This window comes from Nicotiana tabacum, chromosome 16 (genome assembly GCF_000715075.1).
Source record: "Nicotiana tabacum cultivar K326 chromosome 16, ASM71507v2, whole genome shotgun sequence".
Lineage (NCBI taxonomy): Eukaryota > Viridiplantae > Streptophyta > Magnoliopsida > Solanales > Solanaceae > Nicotiana > Nicotiana tabacum.
In genome coordinates this window covers 73281167-73306673 of record NC_134095.1, presented here as the reverse complement: position 1 = coordinate 73306673, position 25507 = coordinate 73281167, and the positions used below count along the sequence as shown (strand labels likewise).

At 37.3% G+C, this 25507-nt stretch overlaps 3 protein-coding genes across 8 annotated transcripts; 1 reads left to right on the top strand and 2 right to left on the bottom strand.

The window, feature by feature from the left end:
- The first annotated feature begins 1813 nt into the window (after positions 1–1813).
- Positions 1814–11129, top strand: LOC107828796 (uncharacterized). 4 transcript variants are annotated; one of them, XM_016656170.2, is made up of 6 exons: positions 1814–1976; positions 2567–3388; positions 3482–3597; positions 3729–3918; positions 8763–8875; positions 10707–11129. In XM_016656170.2, the coding sequence occupies exons 2-6, from the start codon at positions 2701–2703 to the stop codon at positions 10779–10781; spliced, it is 1182 nt and encodes a 393-aa protein (XP_016511656.1). In that variant the 5' UTR covers positions 1814–1976; positions 2567–2700; the 3' UTR covers positions 10782–11129. The 4 variants fall into 4 exon arrangements, with proteins under 4 accessions (XP_016511656.1, XP_016511657.1, XP_016511655.1 ...); XM_016656171.2 differs by lacking the exon at positions 1814–1976 and adding an exon at positions 2114–2181; XM_016656169.2 differs by lacking the exon at positions 1814–1976 and adding an exon at positions 2114–2185.
- On the bottom strand, positions 10840–13118 carry LOC107828798 (NAD(P)H-quinone oxidoreductase subunit M, chloroplastic-like). 2 transcript variants are annotated; one of them, XM_075232946.1, is made up of 3 exons: positions 12528–13058; positions 11312–11414; positions 10840–11226 (listed from the first exon to the last, which is right to left on the bottom strand). In XM_075232946.1, the coding sequence occupies exons 1-3, from the start codon at positions 12966–12968 to the stop codon at positions 11111–11113; spliced, it is 660 nt and encodes a 219-aa protein (XP_075089047.1). In that variant the 5' UTR covers positions 12969–13058; the 3' UTR covers positions 10840–11110. The 2 variants fall into 2 exon arrangements, with proteins under 2 accessions (XP_075089047.1, XP_016511660.1); XM_016656174.2 differs by lacking the exon at positions 11312–11414 and having other exon boundaries at positions 12528–13118.
- A 260-nt stretch (positions 13119–13378) lies between these two features.
- LOC107828795 (uncharacterized) lies at positions 13379–23779 on the bottom strand. 2 transcript variants are annotated; one of them, XM_075232945.1, is made up of 10 exons: positions 18731–23779; positions 18349–18541; positions 18125–18275; positions 17946–18036; positions 17639–17713; positions 15656–15734; positions 14989–15259; positions 14860–14902; positions 14667–14770; positions 13379–14075 (listed from the first exon to the last, which is right to left on the bottom strand). In XM_075232945.1, the coding sequence occupies exons 1-10, from the start codon at positions 23598–23600 to the stop codon at positions 13581–13583; spliced, it is 6372 nt and encodes a 2123-aa protein (XP_075089046.1). In that variant the 5' UTR covers positions 23601–23779; the 3' UTR covers positions 13379–13580. The 2 variants fall into 2 exon arrangements, with proteins under 2 accessions (XP_075089046.1, XP_016511653.2); XM_016656167.2 differs by having other exon boundaries at positions 18749–23779.
- Positions 23780–25507: the final 1728 nt, after the last annotated feature.

Below are 25507 nucleotides of genomic sequence, written 5' to 3'. Positions count from 1 at the left end.
ATATGATCATAACCCTAGATAAAAATCTAGCTACTCATGCTAGAAAGCAAAGAAAACAAAGTAGAAAATGTAATTAAAGCCATAAACTATTTTAAAATAATAAAACTAATTATTTTTCACCAATATTTGTCACTACTTTCCCAAAAGGATAAAATATAACCGTTGCAGCTCTTTTGAATACAAAACTTACCCTGAAAAAATGTTTTCTGTCTGTTTATAGTGCCTAGAAATTCATTGACAAAAATGTCGTTCAAGAGATTCTGCGGCCGCACAATACCATGTGCGGTCCGCACTTTGCTTCTTCTCATGAGGTTGGAGGAATTCTGCAGCCGCACAATTCCATCTGCGGCTGCACTTTAGCTTTTGCGGCCGTACTTCTTGACCGCGGACGCACTTTGACGAGGCTTCACGCTTGGTCTTTTTGCACCTTCTCTAAACTTTTCAAATCTTGTTAGTGCGACTAGCTTTTGTGGCCGCACAATTTGGTGTGTGGACCGCGCTTATAAAAACTCCTCTGAGGCTTCAGGTTTCTTTCTGCGGACCGCACTTTGGCCTGCATATCTCCTTCTTGCCTTTTTAAGCTGGAATGCTTTTTTTGAGTTAGATTTCTTCGTTTAGCTCCAATCCTCCATCTTGCCTGCAAATCATATGATTTTGTTAGTTTTGGGAACAAAAATCAATACTTTCGTACTAAAACTAAAGTAAGAAGGTACTAATAAGTGGTTAAAATCCACACTTATTAGTAAGCACTTTTACTGTTAAATGACTAAAATATCCTTAAAGTTGTTAACACTAAAAATGAGCTGATTATTACAATATCCTTAATGTAAAAATAACTCAAATACAGACTAATTTATGTCTTAATTAACTCTAAATTAAATTAATTAGATAATATTATTTTTAATAAATATAAACAGAATGTCAATAGAATTGCAACATGCTTTTGTTCTGAATATTCAACTGCTAAATAAAATTATTTGTTTCTAGAGTGAAATGAAAAAAACATAAATATAGAAGTATAAATTAATGCCAATAAAACTAATGGCTCAGCTTTTGCGTCATTTCTTTCTTTTCCTCTGCTAGTTCTCACATTTGTCTAATGTCTGGTAATTAAGGTTCTTATTAATTACTTATCACAGATAAAACAAAGCTACCTAATTTATTATAATAATATATGAAGGAAGATACCTGCGTCGTCAAAATGGAAGACGAGAAAAAATGACGTTATGACTTAATTAGTAAAGTAAGCATTTTGAAATTTATAAAAAATAGCAGGGATAATAAGGTCAATTATTTGATCAAACATAAAATGCTTTAAGCTTTAAAAGTTGTTTTTAGGTTTCCCAAACACTCAAAGAAGGCAAAATGTGTTTTTAAACTGTTTGACTAGCTTTTAAGTCAATCCAAAATGAAAGAGGGTTTAGAGTTTGTCTATGTTTTTAGCCTTTTTTTTTTTCAATAAAAAATAATTCACTCAAAAGTATTCATATATTGTGTTTCAAATTATCAATTAGACTAATGTACTATATATTAAAAAAAACAATGGATACTATCAACATACTCCCATACAGCACGTCTAAGGACTAACGTTAATTTAGTCATTGGTTTAGTCAAACTGTTCTCTTTTTGTTTTTTCTTTTTCTTTTCCCTGTTCCAATAGTCAAAGCATCTACGTGAGCTAAACGTTTCTATTTAAGGCAAGATAAAATTAATATTTATTCTATCTATTACTTACACCATAGATAGAATATTTAAATATTAATTTAAATTTTCTTAATTTAATATTTAAGGGGAAACTTTGGACATTGTAAATTTTTGGAGGTCATGTAAATGAAATTTAAGAAAAAAGAAATTACAAATAGGCTGCATTTTACACTCTTCTTCAAATTTGCTCCCGCTGCGTTTGTCTACTTCTCAGATTATCGCAATTCCGACGCTCTTTTGTTTTTTCCCCGTCGACTCTCCGGCTAGGCGATGTACTGATTTATCACGCTTTTTTGCTCACAGTTCGCTTAATCGTTTTACCTTGCTTCTGCCTGCGATTTTTTGCAGTGCTTTTCTATACATCGGTTTTGTTTGTGTGTGGTGGTGGTGGTGGTGGTGGTGGTGGGGGGGGGGGGGGTGTTGAAGCTTATTTGGAATGACCTTTGGTTCAGTGGTTGCCATCGGCATCCCGTTAAAGTATGTAAGTGCGTAGGAACCCCTTGATTTTACTCCTTCCGTCTCATTTCATGTAACTGGAAAAAATAACTTTTGAAACTTGTAGAATGGCTATAGGACGTTTGTGACTTTTTGTTATATACATTCATAACATGTGTATATGGCTATCAAAGTTTGTCATTAGGGGTAAAAAAAAGTTCAGGTTAAATTGTTTCCAAAGGGTCATTCTTTTTCGAACAACCTTAAAGTAAATAGGGTCACATAAACTGGAATGAAGAGAGTAATTAAAAAGAGAAATGTAAGAAGAAATGCTTGTGATCTGGGAGTACTTTTTCTTTTAAACTAATGTCTCCCATTTTCTTGGTTTGAAAAACTAAGATTAGTCTTTTTTGCCTCTATTGTACAGATATTTATGTTGGCTGTTTAAAAGTGAATGGTTGAAACAGTGATTAGTCGTTGTATGTGGTTATCTGGCTGAAACAAGATTAACTGCATTGTTTATTTTGGGTTTTTTGTTTCTTGGAAATTGAATTTGATTGGATGGAGAAAGCTGGAATGCAGGATTGGGATTTAATGTATGATTTTTGTCGTCTAAATAGAAAGAAGAAGAAGTATGATAGGGAAGGTACTGGGCTTGGGGATCATAAAACACTGGAAAGATGTGTTCTTGTGGATCAAGATAATGCCGGGTTATCAACAAAGGAGGCTGACGCGGGAGCTGCCTATGATAGGGAGAATTCTAGTTGTAGTGATGTTGAAGCTGACCCGCAATATATGACTTTCTTGGCTAACACTAAGCCAGATGGAACGTCATATGTTCTTAAAGCTAGTGATCAGAATGGGTTGCCCGTGTCCCTGAAGTATGAGAAAGAGGACGGATCTGATGATGAGCACGAATATGATTGTCAGAGGAACCTAACAAATGATAGGGAGTGGGAGATTCATGGAGTTGGAAAGGATCAGGATAGTGTTAGGGAAAAGTACAAATTAGGGAGTTCAAAATCTCTAGACACTTACGCGAGAAAGAATAGGAATACCTCCGTAGTTGAGAAGCATAAGATGAAAGATGGGATCTTGAGTCAGAGGCAAAGGAGGGAAGATAGGGACTTAGGTAACAGAAAGCACAGTACTGATGTGAAGATTGTACCTGGTAAGGAGCAGAAGACACAGAATGGTGGCAAATTCATGGACGTGAGAGTAAAGACAGAACCAAAAGAAGATTCTGATTGTAAGATTTATTTGATTCTCGCAAGAAAACCTGTTTACGAAGATTGCTGTCTCAAATCTTCATTTGGAAATAATTGTTATTTGGTTTATGAAGCTCTCAAGGAGGAGATCCCCCAAAGTGAAGTAGAAATTGTTCAGAACGTTGATGCAGAGTTAGGCATGGGCAGTAGCTCTAACCCCTTTGTATTTTCTGTGGAACATAGCGAGAATGTACTATTTCAATTCTTCTTCTACTTTCACTAGTTATCTTGGTCCCTCTTCCCCTTCCTTTTATGTTACCTCTTAGTTTTATTTCTGCATGATAACTCTTGTTGCATTGGCTTCTAATTTTGTGTATCAAGCTGGAGGATCCCAGTCAGCCTATCAGCAACCCAAATGCGTCAATTATAGATTCTGGCTACAGGAAGGAGGTTCTGAATTTATTGATGAGGCCCTATGATGATGAGGAGTATCAGAAGCTTTGGAAAGATATTAAGATGCCATGTAGCTCAATAAATAGACGTGGAACATCCCTTCTATCACTCCATAAAGGTAGGTTAACAACCTTAAGTTTGTTTTCCAGCACTGCAGCATCCCTTTGCATTTTGAATGCTTCTCTGCGTGTTTGAATTTTTCTCAGGCCATGCCTTGGTTTCAAACTTTATGTAGTTACCTTTAAGATAGTATCCAATTCAATAGAACTCATGCTTTCTCACTTTAGAGAATTTAAGAATAGTTCCTTGTCTTCTTCTTTCGCCTCAAAATGGACTGAATTTGCTAGCAAATGTTTACCCATCTGATTGAAAAAATGTTTGACTTCTTCTTTATTATTAGTCATCTCAGGGCGACTCTAAACCTCCCAAAAAGGGGGGAAATGAAAAAAAAGTTGTGGGCGGAGTATATGGTAAATGATAGAAGCAATGTCGTCTCTGGTCTAGGCAGTTAAAGGGAGAAAAAAAGATGGAACAACTGCAACTGTTTTAGAATTTTTAAAAAAAGTGGAAAGGTTTCATCTTGCTTTTCTCTTAAATTATCTTGAGCTTTTTGTATGCAAAAGTAATTCAAGTTCTGAACCTTTTGCTTAAAGATAGGCATAGGCCGCTTTTAATGTTATCTTCGTTCTCTTTCCATTTTCATGTTGCTTGTGGTAGAATATGTTCTCCTTTAGTTTTCTACACTTTTATACTTCGTCTCATGTTTATCATTTTACTTCCACTAGGTGTGGAAGAGTAGAGTTGTTTTCACAGTGGTTCCAGAAGAAAAAGAACAAGAAAGATCAATGTTACCCTTTTAAATTGATTCAAAATTTCATATGAATGAGGCATGAATAATGTAACTTTTAATACAGTATAATATTTACACCCAGAGAAATGTCAATGGAAAGAATAGTCATGTAGGGCAAGTGACCTTATAAAAAAAGGTCACGTAAGGCAAGTGGACGAGTTGCGACTCCCTGGCAGGGAACTAGGAAAACATTTCTAGGAAGGAATAACTGTTTTCGACATCTGAAAACCCACACTGAGAAACTGCAGACAGAACTTGCCAAATATTTTTGAGGTCATCGATAATCAAAATAGTATCTCGTTCTGTCTTATTTGTTCTCCTTTCGTTTTTGAGATGAAAGTGTTCACTGCCAAAAGTCAAAACAAATTAACTCTAATATTTCACATGATTCCTTCATCTTAACATGCATGCCTTATATGAGCTTGTTTTGGAAAATCACTCTGACGGGTAAATTGATGAAGACACATCTTTTCTCTAGTGTTCTTCAGCTGAATGAATCGAGGCGAGGGAGAACAAATAAAATGGATAAGTATACTAGTTATCAGGTGTTTGCCTCCCTTTTGTTGAGGGGAGTGCAGATGTTAACTATACGCATCTGATTTACAATAAGTGAGACTTTCTGCTAGTTAAAATGTACATAATTATATTTTTAACTTAACAACAAAAATTCATTAACTATGCTTGTCAGTGATCTGGAACAAAATCTGTTTTGACTGGAGTCCTCGGTCGAGGAGTCAACTAACTTATAGTACTAGAGCTGAATGTAATATGCATACTCCACCTAATAGTTAGAGATATGAAGCTGTTCTAATATTTTACTCATATAAGGCTGCTTATGCATGAAAGTTAATGCCTATCCAGTTTTGGCGACTTCACCCTCCTTAGCTGCTTCCCCTTGCTTGGTTTGGTAATTAACATTTTCATGCACTTTCCTTTTAGCAACTCTTGCCAAGCCTTCAGAGTTGATGAGATATCCCTTCAATAAAATTCTGAAACTCCTTAAAGTTCTCCTTTGTAGTAATCTCTCAATGGTTTCTATCACCTTATTTATTACCTGTTACCTCCACATATTGGGTACATTTAGTATTACTAAATTACGTCCTAGAACCTAGCTATGTACTTCTTGCTGCAGGGTGATTTCATGGTAGAGATAGGAAAGAAATCATAATTTAGATTGGGTGTTAGGATCTTATACTATTTTTAAGCTTTTGTTGGTTTCGTTTATTTGTTTAGGCTAGGGTTTAAGTTAGGAGCCTGTTCAGCTTAAAGTAGGAGCATTTTAGGTATTTTGGATATATTTGCTGTTAATGGCCACAATTAGGTTTTCTGGTTTGCTTTTGGAGTTACAGTATGTTTTAGAAGAGAAAAACCGCCATTTGCAGATTCTATTTATTTCTCTTGGCATCTTGATTTAATTGAAATGAAAATTAAAAAAGGAAATCTCTAGATACAAAAGTTGTACATACCATATGAAAAATAGTAGACAAAGTGACATTCTTTACAAAGAGCAATGATGCTATATCCTAACAATCTATCTTACCAGGAATCTCATAGGTGCTCCAAAACATGTACAAAAAAGAAAAAGGTCTCCCGAAGTTGTGTATGGAAACTGGTTGTTTCTTACGTATATGCTTTCACTGTTCCTATTAAAAAAACATATATTCCTTCACCGTGATTGATAAGAAAGCATTTTGGAATCCTAAAGTTGGTTGCTACTCCATGACTGGAGAAGTCACTTTACAGAAAAACAGATATTTTGAACTTTAATGGATATAGCCTGCGAGTGGCAGCCCTAGAGCAAGAAGTGAAGAACTTGCGAAGAAAGCAAACGTAGCATGGGATAAGGATGAGGATTCAAAGGCACTATAGTTGCACAAGTTTTTCCCTCCGCAAGGTTTTTTATTTCTTTCCACCGATCCGAGAAGTTTTTTCTTTTCTTATCCCTGTGCAGGTTCAAATACCAAAATTAGCATACATTTACAGGAAAAGGAGAGACTTGAACTTTAGTGGATCTAGTCCAGCAGGTGGAAGCTTTAGTGTACAAAGTGCAGAACCTATGAAGGAATCAAATGTACTATGGACTAATATGACAAGGACAACAATTTAGGGCACTATTGTTGCACAAAATTTTCACTGTGCAGGTTCAAAATCAAAATTAGTATACTTAAGCAGCTAAGAAGATTTAAAAGATCTTCTAATAGATACTTATATAAAAAAAAAAGATCTTCTAATAGATGTTCTCCAAGATCTACGCAAACAACTCCACCTCAATCTCAAGCTATTTGGGGTGGGCTATACCAATCCTTGCTATCCACTCCAATATTCAATAGTTTGTGATTCCTTAGTGCTAGAGGTTCTCTTCATTTTCTACTGACATGCAATATCTACCAAAAAGTTTCCTAGTAATCACTGGACCCAATGCAAGTGTACCAACATGACTAAACCTCAAACCTTAATCTCCACAAGTTGGGATTGCTAATATGGATGGATCTTTTGATTCCATTTTGTACTATTTTTTGCCTGGTTTGCATGGATTCTAAGAGATTTTAGGGTTTTTGAGATAATTTCATTTCATGTGACTCTAGGCCTACCTCATCCGAACACCTTTAGTCATCATGATTTCACACCTACTGAAATCATCTTATCCTCTATGTGCTTGCTTCTATCTACTTCTAATGTGATATTTCTCGTCTTATATTGTGCAGTTGTGCATCACTCATTTTGTGGATGTTTTGGTTTAGAGGCCCAACGTTCACTCCTATATAATATTACTGGTCTTAAAACCATTTTATAGCATAATACCCCTGAGTGCTCCTCCATTTAAACCATCCTATCTCATTCATCAACGATGCTAGTGTCACATGATTCCAACCAATCCAAAAGGTATGGCCAAGTCCAAGGTGAGCACGGCCATCATAAAGAATTGGGAAATCGGTGAATTTAACTGTTTGGTTGGATTATTTAACAGTTAAAACTTTCACTGATGGCTAGAGACGTATGGAAATGGGAAGGCAGAAGGATGGCTTTTACTGTAAAATTGTTTTTTAATAGGTTAATGCAAAGGGAGAACAGGAATTTCTCACTCCTCAATTTAGCTGTCTAGGCACCAAGAGAAGTGACCTTTATTGTTAGGACAGTTGCATAGTGAACCATGCTGAGAACTTTAAAAATAAAGGAAAATTTGCATTAGCTGGTCTTTTATGTGCAATAGGGCTGTGAACATGTCAATCGTCTGAGACTTCACTGCCTAATGATGTAAGATTGTGACATAGTGTGGAATGCGTTTGGGGCAGAATAGGTGAGTGTTAGGAATTATTTGAGATTTGTCACTACAGTGGGACTTCTGGAGTAAGAGGAGGAGAAAGAGACACGGGAGACAGCTCATTTGACGCTGATGTGGACCATGTAGAAAAACAAAAAGGCATTTAAGGGAGTTGAAAACTCTTTCCAACAAAGTGTACACTTATTTTCTGTCCACTTTGAAGAGCATTTGATATTTTAGTAAGTAGTGATGACAGGATGTTGCTTGATTTTATGTAAGATTTTCTACTATTTTGTAAAGTAAACAACTATTATGTGGGAATTTATCTTACTATGTTAATAAATTAAATCCTCATTAAAAAGAAGGTGGAGAGTCTACTTGAAAAGGGAAGAAAAAGGGATATGGAAACTTGTTTGAAATTCCTAATGATCAAGGAAAACAATGATAAATCAAGTAAGGATGCAGTGGGATTGCACAACAGAGATGGGTAATTAGGGATTGCTTGTACGTAATTCAGGTTGGTTTTATGTAACTTTAGATTAGTTTAAGCTTTAGCATTTGTGTTATGTTACAAGCCTTTTCAATTTAAATTGGGGTATTTTGGGAAGTATATTAGTCTTTAAAACACAAGATTAGGGTTCCCAATTAGATTTCGGTAGTTTTGTTTTAGAAGAGAAGAAACTAAAGTTTGTTTGCTTGTTTAGTTGAATTTCTCTCTAGTTTCTACTTCCATATTTGCTATTGATATTGCTAGTTCTGATATTTGCTGCGCCAGTTCGTATCCCAAGTCAGTCATGTGATTGTCATATCAACAACGAATTTCCAATATATTTTCATTGTAAAAATGCAGGTGTCAATCGAGAAATCAAAAGGACCAATCATGACAAAGATAAAAAGTTGAATATTATGCGTGGGTTTTTCTTTTGGTTAGAGGTGAGGGCTACCTCTTCTTGGATGTCCTTGGTAAAGAACAGTAACAATTTTTCTTTCTCTCCATCCCCTTTCATCTGTCTTTTGTCTTTTTCTTCATTTTATTGTTGCAATCTTGCAGGTAAACTTATATTTAAGAAATTAGACATTTAATTTTTCTCTTAGCATGGGAAGTGTCTATTAGTGTGGAAATGCAGCAAATTGCATATACAACAACAACTATTACTACATGTCAGTCCTAGTACTACGTGTCAGCTATATGAATTCTCACAATAATTGATTGTGATATTAAACTCATATATATGTTTCCAATAAGTAGGTGGAATATGGCAATGAGCCAAAAGAGGTATGAAGCTAAGAAACTGTTAGATGGAAAAGAATGTACTCGGCAATCGGTCTTGATGATTTATAACTGTTAGAATAATCTGCAAAGATATCCTTTTCATAGCAAATTTTGTGGTGTAAGCGAAAGCAAGGACCTTCCTCATCAGAGGGATTGTTACAAAAGGTGATCACGTGCTTAAAATCTTAGATACACCAACAATTTTCTTTACTTTTGACAAAAGAAATTGGTAATCCTCAAAGAGTTGAGGGAACTTTGTCTTATCTACACTGCAACTTATTGCAGCTTCCTACTTGTTTATGATGTTATAGATTGGGTATTGCAGGTCTTTAATATGACCAGAATATGTAAACATAACAAGAATCTATACCTTGTTAATTTGGATACATATAATTGTGTAATTAGGAAATTTATAGGCTCTAATCACATGTTTTCCTTTTTTTTGGATTACTTGTAAACATTAGCTTGTCTAGATTATGATAGCTCTACAGTTATTGGTAAGCCCTTACTTTCTCATGAGATGTACAGAAGAAACGAGAGCTGTCTATGTAGTCCTGAGCAGAAGTCCATGCCCAAGATCAAAGTACCCCATAAGTTGCAGATAAGGATCATTCATTGCTCAATGTTGCATCATGAATAAAAACAAATACATTCAAGTTATATCCACTGAGAGTGTAAAGAAGTCTTGCACTGTCAGTCGTAATTAACCTATTATAGCAGGTTACATACCATTTATTTTTTATCACGAATCAATGCTTATTAAATAGAGTTACCTGCAATCGCCTTTTAAATGACCTGATTTTGTAAATCTTTTTATGCCTTTAGTACATAGACCTTATTGCATGAAAAAGGAGGTAAGCCTGTAAGGTAATGATGGAAAAAGAGAGATTAGCTTCTAGGACCAAGTTAGTATAGTAGTTAATGACCAGCATCCAGAAAGGAGAGGGACCTTACAAATCCATGTTTTCCCTTCCAAAGATTGACTTCAATGAAGGCTCCCTTTCTTTCAGTGTGTAAGGGGATCCTTGCAGTTACCATACATGCAGATCTCCTCACACCCAGTCCCTAATGGAAAACACAGTAGAAAGTACCCTTTTCCCACCAAACCACTTGCCTCTCAAAATTCCTCGAATCAATGGTTGTTGTTGTCCTATCAGACGTTTTGCCTCTAAATTATGAAGTGCTGCATTTTGACCTCAAAAAACCATGAAAAACTACTCGACTTGCTCAAATTTACTTTTTGGACTCCAAAATTTCAAGGATCAATTAGGATGACTGATCTAATCTCTAAGTCTGTTTCATTGTCAAAGTTTTGATGTCTATATGAGGTTTGAGCCAATAGGAGTTTGGTAGTTATAAATATGGACCAACGGAACGAGAACAAGGACCAAGGGAGTATTATGGGCTCATCGCAAATAATGGCATGACATTTTCACATTCATTATTATCTTTTACATTCTTACTCATTCTGCAAGAAGCTAGTGACTTATACTAAAATTACATTTGTTTCAATATCTCCAGCATCTAACTCGGGAAGATGCGTTCATGCCTTGGGAGGATGCAGAATGTCTCCGAACAATGCCTGGATCTTCCTAGAAGTTGTTGTTACTTTTTCCCATTCATCAATACCGCCGTGTGCCATAAAACAAAGCGATAGAAGAAGAGAATCAAAGGTTGCTATTTCAATTACTAGCGGAGGACAATTTTGCTGTGCATTATCTTTGTGGGATAAGTGTTGAAGACAGACAGAGAGAAGATCATATACATACTTAGAAGAGAAGGTGAAACTTTCATTTACATTCTTAAAACTTGGTTCTGCTACTCATTGTTTCAATATAGTCAACATTGTTACCTGAATTTACTGGTTTGCATCTTCCATTTGGCCATTGTAATTGAACCCAACTCTTGGTTTCCCCATGCTGAAGTTAAGAACTTTTGCATTCATGTTGTATTGGATTTCTCCAGTATATAGAAGCTTTCTTATGTAGTGCTCTATGTCTGAACCGATCAGGCGAAGCGTGTATTCCGTCAATGGAGCTCCCTGGTCCAGAGTGAAACATTGTAGTTAGCATCTCAATTTGGTAAACAAAGTGATTACATAAAAGCATTTAAGTTTTAGAATTTACGCTTTAGTAGTACTCTTATCAAGTCTTTTATTGCGAATTTCTTACTAAAAAATGCAACACTGCTTTTGTAAAAGAAATATTGTGTCTCTCTTCTGGAGTCTTGCTGTTACATAATGCAGCAAAGACGTAGGTTAAGGCACAAAAATATAGAGGAAGAAGAAGACGATACAAGTCTGTGGCTCAACAAGAAGATAGCGTAAGACAGTATTGAGTGGATAAGATGTCTTTGAATTAATTTTCCAAATAGCGTAAAGTATATGAGTCAATATTTCGCTGTTTTTGAATAAAGAGTCAACTCTCTGAAAAGTAACCGTGTTTATAGGAAAAGTTTCAAATTAGAAAAACGGCAATAAATGAAGAAAATTTACCTCATAGTAAACATGTTCTTGAAAATTGAGCTTTAATTGTTTTGATTAAAACTCTGAAAATTATTAATGGCTCATTAACACGAAAAGTTCCATTAAATATTCCCATAAAAACAAATACACGGAACAAAAATAGTACTCCCTCCGGTTCACAATAAATAATCAGTTTACTTTTTCATTTTGGTTCAAAATAAGTGTCTAGTTAGGTAATCAAGAAAAAATTCAATTTGTTTTTACTCTTTTATCCTTATGTGCATAGCCCTAAAAAGTTCTCACTCCTCACTATAATTATGTGACCAATATTTAATAAGGGTAGTTTAGTCATACTAGGTATTTTTGTATAGGATTTAGCATTTTCTTAATTGGCGTGCTAAAAGTAATCTGGTCACTTATTGTGAACCGAAGGGAGTATTAGAATTGAGTATAACTTCTATACACTTTTTTTTGTTGATGATCGAGAAATTCGTTTGGGGCCGATCCTTTGGACCAACCGCAGCCTTCGAAACTCGGAGGATAATGGGCCCGCCCCTCTTCCCTTCTCCACTTAAATACCAGGCTTTACTTTGCATGATATGTGGGCTTGAACCTGTGACCTAAGACACAAATCCACCACCCTTTGCCACTTGAGCTAGGCCCTGGGGGCAACTTCTATACACTCAAATCACTTAAAAGATAATTATATGTAATTGTTCACAAAAAGAGCATTTAGTAACCTACAAAATAATTTACCTGCAAATTAACAACAGGCTAAAATATTGTAATAATGTAGAAGAATTTACACTATCAGTATATATATAAGTAAGTCCATTAAAATTTGTAAAAAGGATACACTTTTCAAAAGGAGAAAGTACCTCATAATGATCAACAAGTTCTTGGAAGTAAGAGTAGACCTTGGTGCAAGTATCATCAGTCCAGACAAATTCATCAGTAGGGTCAAGGATAAGTGTAAGTTTATCCATTTGTGTTTGGTCAAAAGCAAAAGTTTCAGGATCAATATAAGCTGCATATATTCTAACATGTCTAGTAGCAGAACTTAGCCACTGTCCTCCATATTCTCTGCTCATGTTCTTGCTCTTCACATTTATCTGTGGTTCCACTGGCCTTGGCTGTTTCATTGCTTCTTCTTCTTCTTTCTTTTCTTCATCTTTTTCTACTTTTAGTTCTTCAACTTCTGCTTGCTGTGCTGAAACTGAGAAAAAGTTTCTTCTTTTGAATTGTTTGTTTCCCTTTGTTGTCCAATAACCTAACATGCTGAAATGAGTTGAAGCCATGTGTGTTGAAGTTGCTGCCATGGCTAAGGTCTTTTTTTTTTCCCTTTCTATTGGGGTCCTTTTTTATTCTAGTTGCTTTGTTTTCTGTGATTTTTATGTTTTTTTCTCGAGTGTTGGTATTAGGATATTGATATGTTCTCATTTTTGTGTGGATAAGAAATGCTTGTTTGCACGTTGGGTTTTTCTTTTGGTTCTGTGGCTGTATTTAATATGGAGATAAAAGGTGAAGTACAAGTTCCTCTATTTTGTACTTACCTTGCAGCTCCAGATTCTTTATTTACGCTGTTTGAACTTTGAAGGTTTGGTTAGTGAGTAATATAAAAGCGCATGAAAAATAAGTATGGGAATTCAATTTACTTGGGTTCTTGAGAATTGTAGTCTGAGAACATTGAAAGGTAAAAGAACTGAAAGCAAAACCATCCGATGAGAGATTTATATCAAATATTTCATTGCCTTTAATTTTTTATCACAAACATTTTCTCTCGTTATCTCGCACATAACACACTTTGCGATACAAAATATTGCCTAATCCTAAGACCTATACCTAAGTAATTAACTAAAAACCTAAAGTTTGAAAACAAAAAAAATTGCTCTGCGCTAGCAGAACACTACAATAAACCTAACTACATGACTTCATTTACAACACTGAGACTCCTCCGATACATAGCTTGCAGCCATATCACTAGGGCTATCTATGAATGGAGATGAATCTACAGATCTATTCCTATTTATCAGCTTCATGGGTTTAATAAGCTCATCAAGATCATCTAGTTGCATCTCTGCAGAACCACTTTCGCAAAGTGGCGGTTCCTCACTTCTCTGGTCAATAGTCAGTTCCTCTTCATCACTGCCATCTAGGCTAATAAAATCAACAAACTTCCCCTTCTTAAGGAATATGTCGTCTTTCCCCCTAACAGAAGTTTTCTCCAATCCAGCTGTTATGCGCTCACTACTGTCTATGTGCGGAGAGCCAAAATAACGACCTCGACCATTCTTCATCTCGCTGGAAGCTTTCCTCTTCACACCCTTCCTTTTGTTTTTCGGATGGTGAAGCTTGCATTTCGAACCTTGGGGACAGTTGCCAGTTGCTTCAAAAACGGGGCAGACATAGGTGTGTTTCTTCCGACACTGCATGTTTAGAAACAGAAACATGATCCGTTTCACAAGTTTCAAGATTAGTGGGGTCGTGTGTTTGGGATGATCCACATATCTATTGTGCAGAAAATATACTATCAACGATGAGCTAGTTGCATTCAGACCAACAGAGGGGGAGGGAGGAAGCAGAAAAAGAGGTGGACATAATAAGTCAAAACATTTGGTAAGAATCATGTCAGGCAGTAAAAAATAGTCATATCAAGGAGCCATTTCAAAAAAGAATGACAAGAAAGGATCGGGAAGGATCCACCCAACTACTACATTCCGAGGGGAGGTGCGGAGACTAGGCTCGTTACATCTTAAACAAGTTAGGGATAGGGACTAGCTAAGATCTAGGAACCAATCAAACATAAAAACTGGGTAAAGAATATAAACTTCAGAAGACCTTTGCTTGAGCATCCAGACACTGCTTGTAACTAAATTATTTCTACGTGGCACCTGGCATAAATTGGCTGTGAGCTACTATTAAAGAGCTTATCTAAGTCGAATTTCAATCCTTTGAGATGTGTATCATACAGTTGGTACTGATTCATTTGGAAGCAGCAAACTGAAAACAAAGAATACCTCATTGCCATCAGCACAATAGCCCCTGAGAAAACCTTCACAAATAGAGGCATTTGAATTCACATTTACGTGTCTATATGGACAATTCTCATTTGAGCATATTCCTGCCCAAAAAAATACACAGTGTTCTCACATTTCTTTAGATTAAACTGAATTAAAATATAATAACACCCATAAATGTAATAGCACTGACCTTGCAGAAAATAGGAGCAGTCTTGCATTCTTTCAGGAAGAACCTAATATATGAAGTGAAAACAAGTAAAAAGGCAAAAACTAATCATGCTGCAACCACATCAATTATAGGGTTTAAGAAGTAACGTACCTCATGAGTCAATTTACAATTAGTGTCAGAGCAAGAACCATTCAGAAATTTAGTGCAGACAGCGATTTTAGATGGATCATGAATGTATGGACATTTTCCATTATCCTTGTTACACTTGCCAAACCTTGTGAAAAACTGGCAATACTGTTTTTTTCTTGCCAGCCGAATTCTAGCAGTGTGCAAACTCCAGCGTACTTTCTCACTCGCTAAGATGCGTACTCGTCTCTTTGGGTTTCGAACCAGCTTATTACCATTGCCAACCCGCACATACCTACAAGCAGTTTCGAGCATTTATATTATTTGTTTACAAGTGAAGGCAAAGTTTTATTCACAGTAAGGATTTATATTATCTTATTTTCATCTCTTGGAAGCAAGACCATAGTTTTTTAAATAATTCTTTTCCTATTGGCCTTACTTTTGGAGTACTCCTATTTTTTCCGGATTATATAAAATCCAATAGAAAAGATTACGATATGAAGCAACACGCTTAAGTACCAAGAATTACAGACTGCTCATGATTTCTGGAAGCAATGTGATTTCAAAATAAAGTTATGCAAATGAATAACAGCTATACCTATAAAAAAAATATTAACTCAATGCCTGAAGATTAACCAGCACTAGGTACATCATCGATAATGAATTGAAAAATAATAGTATTTATACGTACTCATCATTCCCAATTAATAATCTTTTGGGGATGTAAGATTTCTTCGCCTCAGGAACAACTGACACCGATGGTTCCTCATCTGTCCATAAAACATGGAGAAATTTATGAGGTCAAGTTACAAATAATATCAAGAGACAGTTACAAGAAACAAATTAAAAAAATTCACCGAAACCACTCTTAAAATTAAAAGAAAAGACACGCCCTTCTCAAATTTCATAACTAACGTTTAAAAATAGAAGAGTAACTTCTTTTCCATAAATTATAGGCCCTGATAAGTCGACATCAAAACATATGTGAATGTAGATTATTTCATCATTTTACTCTTTCTCTAAACTAATAGTCCACTGTCATCTTTCTTCAGTTGGAACTGGAAAAGTTAAATGCCTATTAAGTTGACGTCTTGCTGATTTTCTCGCTGCCTCAACGGAAACCAGAATCTCCTAGCTAATCCACGCCATGATCGTTTCAGAATCATGTACCCACAATCATTTTACTAAAACATGTCCACTGACATGCGATAGCTCAAATGGAAAAGTAGTTTTTCATCATTTCTGCCCATTAATCAGCACAACTGAGAAGGCTAATCCTCCACACAGAACGCATGCCCATCAACATTTTGTAACGCATGCCCATCAACATTTTGTATTCATCTGAGCAATTCAACTCTTCTATGAGCTACACATCAGCGTTGTACCAAAGAAATGCACCATTCAAACTGGATTTGGTTCCAAAGCTATCAGATTCTTCCATGAGCAACCAGGTTCTCTAATAGCTTAGACCCAGTTAGAACATGACTAAGTTGAAACATTTTAGTAGTAACTTTTAAGTTCAACAACTATCTTTGAACATGAATATCTGCTTTATTTTTATGAAGCAAGTGATTTCACTAAAGAGCCATCAAGAAGCAAAAGATTACACAGATACAGCTTTTAAATCACAAAAAGGATTAATAGCTACTGTCTAGAGTAAAGAGCTAACAAAATCCAGGAAGTGCTCTAAGTTATTTACAGAGGTCGACTTGGACCGGCTAAATAGACTAACTAGACGTCTAGTCTAGAATTGCTGGGAGTTGAAATTCCATCAAAGCATCTACTGTTTCTTTCGATCCATAAACACCAAAAAATACAACCCGAGATCATTTTCCAGATATTCTTGATGGCTTTGTCAACTGTCCATAAACTCCAGCTTTCATGGGCATCCTTGATGATAAAGGCATGACCCGAGAAAGGCAAAAAAAAAAAAAGCAGAACGTACTCCGAAGATCTGTGGCAACTGGACAGTGCAGTAACAGGTGGTTGATACTTTCTTTGTTCAGAGACATGAATATCTACTTTTTAAAGGACATGCTGCAAGGTTGGAGGTAATCCTCTTATATTGAAGTTCCAACTATTCATTCTTGAATCAGGTAACCTACATGATTTAGTTTTAATTTTCAAGGCACAAAGATATAAAAGGGCTAGCAAGAGATGCAAAAAGGAAACTTGGAAAACTTGTGATCTTCTGTATTCCAGATATTGAGAGCACATGACCTTGCCAACTGGTCTGTTCTGCTATAACGGTATCGGAAAAGATGGGTTTTGGGGAGAAATGGGCGATGTCAATCAATTTATGCATATCCATTGTTAACCTCTCCATATTTATAAATCAAAGTCCAGTAGTTATTTTCCAATCCAAAGAGGCTTAAAAAAAAAAGAGTCTCCTGTCTCCCTTCAGGTTTTTATTAGCCAAGGAAGCTTTAGCTTAGCCAAACACCAGCTAAGACCTGCTGCTAATTTGCTTTGACTATCACAACCAAAACCAAAGCATCCTCTAAAATCATATTGCAGGTACGGAACTAGAAGATGATAACTTAAAGGAACTTAATTCTCAGAGCAACACTTACAGGACAAAAGTGGCTAATTCGAATCATCATCGAAAAAAAAATTAAATTTAAAAAAAAGCGGGAAGAAGAAAAAGAATTCAGCAAAATCAGGAAAAGACCACCTGAAATTCTCTGTAGTGTCTTCCCAGAAGGGTCCATCTTATACCGCTCGCAACCAATACGGAATATCCTTTCTCCTGTAAAAAGTTAGAAGACCATCATAGTGCTCAATTAAAAAAAGAGTACAACATTCTGAAAAGGTACATAAAGAGGACATGACTTTTTTGGTAAGTATTAAAAGGGCATAACTGATACATAGGCGTCCAATAACTTTGTACAATATTTCGAGAAACTTGAAAGAAAATGAATACGCCACACCAGGGTAGAGAACTGGCCTACCTGGGAGCAGCTTTACACTATAAAACTTACGAGAGACATTATTTCCATTCATTGAGTCAGCATTAGAATCATCCTGTCCCCTTTTCCTTTTGTCAACAGCAGCAACTGCTAGCGCAGCTTCCTGCGAAAAGGCTTTCACTTTAGAAAATTTCTTACATCCACTTGCAAATTTTACGACCCCAAATAAACCTGGGTGCAGCTGGACGAACCTCAGCAGCCTTCTTTGACCTTTGCTCCATAGATTTTGACCACTTGAGACTAGAGCCAGAGACACTTAACACTTTAGATCTCCGTAAAGATAGTCCATGTATTGACCTTGTGTAGATTGTCTCCCGCTTTCTTGAGAGCAGTATCTTCCGTCTAAAAGAAAATATACTTTAGGTATGAAGTTTGACGCCAAAAAGAAATGAACGAGCATGAAATGATTCCCCACCTGCTAATAGATATGGAACTGTCACTTGGAGAGGAATTCTGGAAACTCCTCCGATAGCTAGCTCTTTTCCACGGAAACAAGTAAGGCCAAAGCTTCTCATATTCTACAGCGCTGCCACATTTCCTTGATGACTGAGTATCACCTAATTTCCAGACCAATGAGGACTTTGACCATTTAGAGGTCTTGGCTAAACCTGCAAAGGGTAATTTATTTAAACCTTGTCTGATTAGTAAAAATTTTGACATTAACTTACAAAAATGGTGGTGTTCTAGGCCAAAACAAGTAGATAATCTGCTTGAATAAAAAAGGGTGAACCAGTCTTGAAGTAGCTTTGTTTTGAAAGCCAAATATGATGAGCTGTGTTTTAAAAACACATCCTTACCACTCAAGCTTTTCATACCTCTTCGGGTTGGAACTACATTCTTTGCCGCAGCAACTCTCTGCTTCATATGATTACTGCTACATGCACGAATCAGTTGATTCTTTCTCCTCTTATAGTAGCCATCGGATGATGCCTGGGTCTTATCAGAAGCTGCAACTAACTGATTCGATCTTTGCTTCACATAAACTATCTCCTTTCCAGAACTGCCTTCATCTAATATATTCTGGCTTTTGGAATTGCCTCCCAAACCAATTTGACATTCAGGAAGTGCAGAAGATGTTGAAGGATCCTCAGAAGGCTTCAGCGCCAACATATTGTCTGTAACTGCCAAAGGATTTGAGGTAGCAATACTACCGGTTCCAGGATGATCTACCACTGGAAAAGAGGCAGACTTCAATGTAATGCAACTAAATGGTTCACTTTGTGGCAGGGTTTTGGTCCTCTCTGAAGGAGCATTTACTTCTGGAGTTCCCCTGCAGCTGGGTGAATCAGTTATCAGTGTCTTATTCTCAGGTTTTCTCTTCAGGTTATTCACAGCAGAAGAGTTCAACCGGTAAAGGGAAGAACTTGGAGCATGGAATCCTTGGGAAAGGGAACCAACAGGAGGAGGCTTTCTGACAAGACTGTTACCCTTGCGAATGTAAGAGCCGGCTTTCCCAATGTCCTTAGGTAAATGGCTTTGTGGAGGTACAGAGTTCATTTGGGAACCTCGTCCAACAACTGAGAAAGAACTATTACCAGTTCTATGCCATGTCAGTGGCTTCTTCGAAGTGGGCACATTCCTTGAAGTGAGAAAATTCGATGGGTGAACAGAGAGAACCCTAGGAACAGCAGGACTTTGCTGGTTTGCACGCAAGTTTGGTTTCCAACTTAGTGAAGTCACATTCTGGGTGGACTTTACAGTACTCTGTGATGATAATGGCACAGTATTTAGATTAACCAAAGGAACGCCACCAACTTTATGATCTGAACTTCTACCAAACCTAGAAGTATCTGATGATGTATTACCAAACTCAGAAGAATCTGAAGATGTCTTCGCCGAAGAAGAAACATGGTCATCAGCAGTAATGGAATTTTCATCAACATTTTGGGCTTTTTCAATAACAATTTCATTGGACATTGATGACTTAGCATTAGTTTCCTCCAAGAATGAGTTGTTAGGTAAGTCTTCAGGAAACGACACGAGTGCCGACATATCAGGCACAGACTCCATACCTTTGGCACTTACTTTCATTGCGGACACACAATTTGAATCAGAAAATAAAGAGTGATTATTTGCCAACAAAGGCAGACATGCCTTGTCAAGCACATAATTATGGCTTTCACAATCTTCTGAGGCCAACTTTTGATCTACTCCAATGGAGGAACCTTTGTCCTCACTTATTCCATAAGCCATTCTTAGCATCCCAACGGATATAACTGAAGTTGTAGTTTCTAGTCCAGCAGCTCCCAGCTGAGAATTGTGAGCAATGACCTGCTCAACATCCGAAAAGCGATCCATCAAGCCATCTTCAAATGGCTCAGCCTGACTTACATCCTCCTCAGCAGTACTACTCTCAAGCAATATGACTGAAGGACGAGATGGTGGACCATCATCTAAATCAGACAATGTATTTCGAGATTCTAATTCCGTCACAGAAACCTCATCGATCAAAGGCACTGTAATTGGTATGCTAGAAGCTCCCTCATGGGTGGTGACACACGAAGCAGATTTAACCAGTCCCGGCGAAGAAACCTCCCTTTTCTTGGGACTCTCGATAGAACATGAACTGGAACCATCATTAAAACAATCCTGAAGTAAAAGCTCCACTTCTGAAGGCCCCTCATGTGAAGGGTCTCCCTTTAATGAGTCACTCCCATTACCAGGAACTGTAACTTCCTCTTCTATAGAGGCATGATCTCCTCTCAAACAGCTGAAACTTTTACCCTGGCCTAGCAAAGAACTAACCGTATTTTCCTCTGTCTCACTCACCTTCGTAGTGGGTAAAACAGACTCGTCTTCCGTAATCTTTCTCTTCCTTGTGACATTAGGTAGACAGTCATCATCTGCAATAATCCTAATATCATCTCCAACAGAAACCACAGCATTAACAGATCCCTTAGTATGGCTCATCTCAGGTGACAATGTAACTCCATCAACACATGATTTTTTCATACTACATACAAAACTACCGGCCGTTGGATCTCTATTACTCGAGCACTCTGCACTTAGCAACTCACTGACAACCGCAACTCTCCCAGCCTCAGAAGAATTAAAACTACAGTCATTTCCATCCAAGAAACTCTCTTTAAGTCCTCTCTCAATATTAGTCAGCAAAGGTACAATCTTGGGGTCACTAGATGGCACCACGGAACTTGCTTCTAACAATCCTATAACAGCAACTGCATTTTCCTTCCCATCAGAAAACCCCAAGTCAGAAACAGAAGAGATATATGTATCTTTAGTTGACGAAGATACTTCATCCTTATGAGTTGTGCTCCCGTCTAGGCTTGACAAGACAACATCACCATTTCTTTCTACACAAACCATGGCCGCAGAAGGTTCTTTAATAAGACCATCTTCCGACACTCGGCGCTCATCCTGAGAATGCCCTCCAACATTATCAGCGTTATCCACAGTGAAACTAGTAGGTTTGTTTTGTACTTCAATCATACATGTCTCAGAATTCAACATGGAAGGGCCACTCAGAACTGATCTACTGGTACAATCAGCAAAGTCATTAATTTCAGAGTCCACGCTGCTCGAAGAAACCAAGACTTTAGCTGGACCAGCTTTCTTCCCATCAGAATTAGACTGCTCGACAGACTCATCTTCACTGACAGCAGCCAGTTTTGAAGGTTTTCCTAATTTGCTAACTACTTCATCCACAGGCGGCTTCACACTGACATCCTCGAGTGTAGTCATATCATCAGATCTAGTTCTCTCTACCAATTCTACAACACTTTTAAGCTGCTGACGGACAGAACATGCTTTGTTCAGTAAATCAGTGGCATTATCAGGGTCAACACCAACTTTTTTAGGGGCTGTGACATTCTTCTTCATGGCTTTATTCATATTGACATCCTCGAGTGTAGTCATATCATCAGATCTAGTTTTCTCTACCAATTCTACAACACTTTTAAGCTGCTGACGGACGAAAGATGCTTTGTTCAGTGAATCGGTGGCATTACCAAGGTCAACACCAGAATTTTTAGGGGTCATGACTTTCTTCTTCTTGACCTTCTTCATATTGACATCCTCGAGCCTAGTCATATCATCAGATCTAGTTCTCTCTACCAATTCTACGACACTTTTAAGCTGCTGACGGACAAAAGATGCTTTGTTCAGTGAATCAGTGGCATTACAAGGGTTAACACCAACTATTTTAGGGGCCGTGACTTTCTTTTTCGTGACTTTCTTCTTCTTTCTAATCTTGCGTTGAGGTGCTCCACCCTTTCCAACATGATTACCACCCTGATCCAAAATCATGATCTCTGGAGATCCCTTGCTTTCTTGAGTTACAATTAAATCATTTGTCCCATTGGAACTCAGCAATGCACTTCTCACAACAGGAACTGTAACTTTATCCAGCAAACATTTAGATTCCTTGTTGGAATTCAAAGTACCATCAGATGCACGTCCACCACTAGAATCTTTAATTTTATCTGCCAAATGTTTCGACTCCATGTTAGAATCCAAAGTGCTATTAGATGTCCTACCCGCAGAAACCGTAACTTTATCTGCCAAACATTTAGACTCCTTATTAGAACTCGAACAACGACCAGAATCAATTGCTGAACCATCACCTTTACCCAAATCATACCCGACTTTCTTCATTGGAGAATCAGAGAGATTCACTTTTCTAATCTTCTTACATCTAGGTGTTTCGCTTCTGTCTGAGTCATTGGTTGGGCTTGACACCGGGGCCATAATAGCCTTCGCCACAAGTGCATTAGATTTAAATGAAACATCAAGCTCCATCGAACTTCCTTCGCTTCCATCTCTTCCCTCAACCCTTCTCTCCAACCTCTCAAACACATCTTTCTGCTTTCCCCTTACCCTACATCCACCAATACTACTCGAGTCATTGTCCTGATTTCTACTACTCCTGTTGTTATTAGCATTCCCACATTGAATCCTGAGCAATGCACTCTTCTTCTGTGGAGGAGACCTATAAATTTCCTCCTTGTCTACTCTTAACCTATTGCTAAACCTAACATCACCACCACCATAATCATAACCACTATTATCTAATGACACTCGCCTTGAAGAAGAACCAACCAAAATCCCATCATCAACATTATGACCATATTCCCATCTCTTACCTTCATACCTATCATCATGATGCAACTCATAATTCTCAGCACTCGATCTAAATTCCCTGACATCAATATGCTCTTCCATTCTACGCCTCTCAAGACGGTATCTTTCGTCATCATCATAATCGAATTCCACGCCTCTCAGACGATTCTCTCTCATAAAATCATCGACAATAAACCTAGGAGAATTAGGAGGATGGGGGTTATGATAACGGTCGTTATAATGAAAATTTTGTTGTTGCGGATGAGCAGGATGGTAGGGGGATTGATCTAGGATTAGATTAGAGGAAACCCTAGGGGGAGAGCGGCAATCGAAGAATTTAGGATTTTCTTGTGGGGGGCTATGAGGAGGGAACGAGAATTGGGATTGGCGGTGGAAGGGAGGGGAGGGGGGAGGGATGTGGTGGTGATGATGAGGGATATTAGTGATATGTGGTAGTGGTGGTGGTCGCCGTTGTGGCGGCGGGGGAGGAGGAGGGAGGTGGCGAAAGACATTAGGGTTATGTGAAACGTTTGGAGGGCGTTCGACGTACCTGTGGTGATGGTGGTGGTGGTAGGAAGGAAGATCCATGAAGAACGTGGAGTCTTACCGGAGAATAACGGACTGGCAAAGGCAGTAGCGGTGGCGACGCGGCGGCCGTAGGTGATTTTGAATTATTGAGGAGTTGGCTTTGTATGAAAAGGGAAAAGCTTACTACTCAAAGAGTCATAGAGAACCACAAGAACTAGATCAGTTTGACTTTAGACGCGTTAGCCCCATGTGTGGATATTCTTTTATCTTCCCGCCCAAGTGGACTTAGCTTTTCTTTTTTTCAAAACGTACTATGTGGGCGTTTGGAGATAAGAATTGTAAAATTCCAAAAAAAAAAAGTGAAAAAAAAATTTCAAATGAAAATGGTATTTGAAAATTAGAGTTGTGTTTGGACATGGATATAATTTTGGGTTATTTTTGAAGTTTTGTGAGTGATCTGAGTGAAAATTTTAAAAAATAATTTTTTAGAGTTTTTTCAAATTTCCGAAAAATTCCAAAATTCATCTTCAAGTGAAAATTGTAAATTTTATGTCAAATGCTGATTTCGGAAAAAATTTTTATCAAAAAAAAGTAAATTTTTTTATGTCCAAACGAGCTCTATATATCCCTATACTATAGAATAAGTATTATTTATTTATTATACCCCTCGTTATACTATTCGAGATTTCTAGCCCTGTCATTAGTATTTCTACTTGGGCCCCACATACATTCGATAGTTTTTTAAGTGTGCAGACCATTTTCCTTTTTCAACCAAATATACATACCCGTAACAGGGGTTGGTCCAGTGATTTTGCTCCAGTATTGTTTGGTGGTTGTTTGAGATTGTGCCAACTCAGCAGATCAGTATCTAAAGGTTGTAATTGATTTACATTAAAAGCTCAAATTAACGTCCGTCAACTCCTCTTTTGATATATTCGTCAAGCAGTCTTTTCTTCCTCCGACGCCTAGGAGTTTATTTCTCTTGCACACATTTCTTTGGCAAAATAGCGAGAATGTATTTTCTTATTTTGAAGTAAACTGAGCAGTTGATATAATTACTCTTCATTTATCTCTTTAGTCTCCTTTTACACCCTAAAATTGAACTTCTAATTGTAACAATTTTGGTTTTAGAGAAAACAATGATAAAAACCTATGGCTAGCTTGCTGGGATTAAAAGGTGGCAATTTTCTAAGGTTGATTTCGACTTAGACATCCAACCCATTAATGGTATCAAAATCTTTTCTAAATTAAAACCTCAACTTCGAGTGCAACAAATTTTGGTACTTCACTAAACGCTGATATTCATTTCTATTTCCATTACTCTGTTCACAATATCCATTTACATACTTTGTGCTATTGACCTTCGGTATGGAGAGTGGAGGATTATAAGGAGTTGTGAAAGGGCTGCTTCTAAATTCCCTTTGCCCTCTTCCTCAACCCCCACATAAAGGTTTAACCATATTATCCAAAAGATTTGTTTTATTCCAAACTGATGTGGTCTAAAAGATTTTGTTTTATTATCTAAACGGACGTTAGTTTGAGATTTAATGTAAATCAATTACAACCTTTAGATGACGGTCTGCTGAGTTGGCACAATCTCAAACAACCACCGAACAATATTGGAACAAAAATTACTGGACCGGATCCCAACCCCCTGTAACCCATGCAAAACCCATCTTATACTATTACCTAATGCCTAGCACCTTGTTTCCTATTATCTTTGCTTCCGCCACCACCGTTCTCTCCCTCTCAGCCTTGTCCTCGCCATCTAGTGGTGAAGCCATAAATATCCCCAATGGTGCTTATTGTGGAAGTTAACAATTTGGAAGAATTTCATAAATTTGGGTTGAAGTGCATTTCAATGTTTTCGATGTCCGTTTGAGATTTCGAGCCTTGGAATAGTGTAACGACCCGGCCGGTCATTTTAAGAATTTATGCCCCGATCCCCTATTAACTGCTTTCCCTGT

Bases quoted from the DNA above. Each gene is read 5' to 3' on its own strand.
- LOC107828795 (XM_075232945.1), bottom strand. From the start codon at position 23,600: ATGGATCTTCCTTCCTACCACCACCACCATCACCACAGGTACGTCGAA. The intron at 18,276-18,348 runs GTGGGGAATCAT...ATTTTCTTTTAG, and splicing joins AGTTCCATATCTATTAGCAG to ACGGAAGATACTGCTCTCAA. The intron at 14,903-14,988 runs GTACGTTACTTC...TTCATATATTAG, and splicing joins ATTGTAAATTGACTCATGAG to GTTCTTCCTGAAAGAATGCA.
- LOC107828798 (XM_075232946.1), bottom strand. From the start codon at position 12,968: ATGGCAGCAACTTCAACACACATGGCTTCAACTCATTTCAGCATGTTA. The intron at 11,415-12,527 runs GTACTTTCTCCT...ATTATGTAACAG, and splicing joins AACTTGTTGATCATTATGAG to CAAGACTCCAGAAGAGAGAC. The intron at 11,227-11,311 runs GTAAATTCTAAA...ACTCTGGACCAG, and splicing joins GATAAGAGTACTACTAAAGC to GGAGCTCCATTGACGGAATA.
- LOC107828796 (XM_016656170.2), top strand. From the start codon at position 2,701: ATGGAGAAAGCTGGAATGCAGGATTGGGATTTAATGTATGATTTTTGT. The intron at 3,598-3,728 runs GTACTATTTCAA...TTGTGTATCAAG, and splicing joins CTGTGGAACATAGCGAGAAT to CTGGAGGATCCCAGTCAGCC. The intron at 3,919-8,762 runs GTAGGTTAACAA...GTAAAAATGCAG, and splicing joins CCTTCTATCACTCCATAAAG to GTGTCAATCGAGAAATCAAA.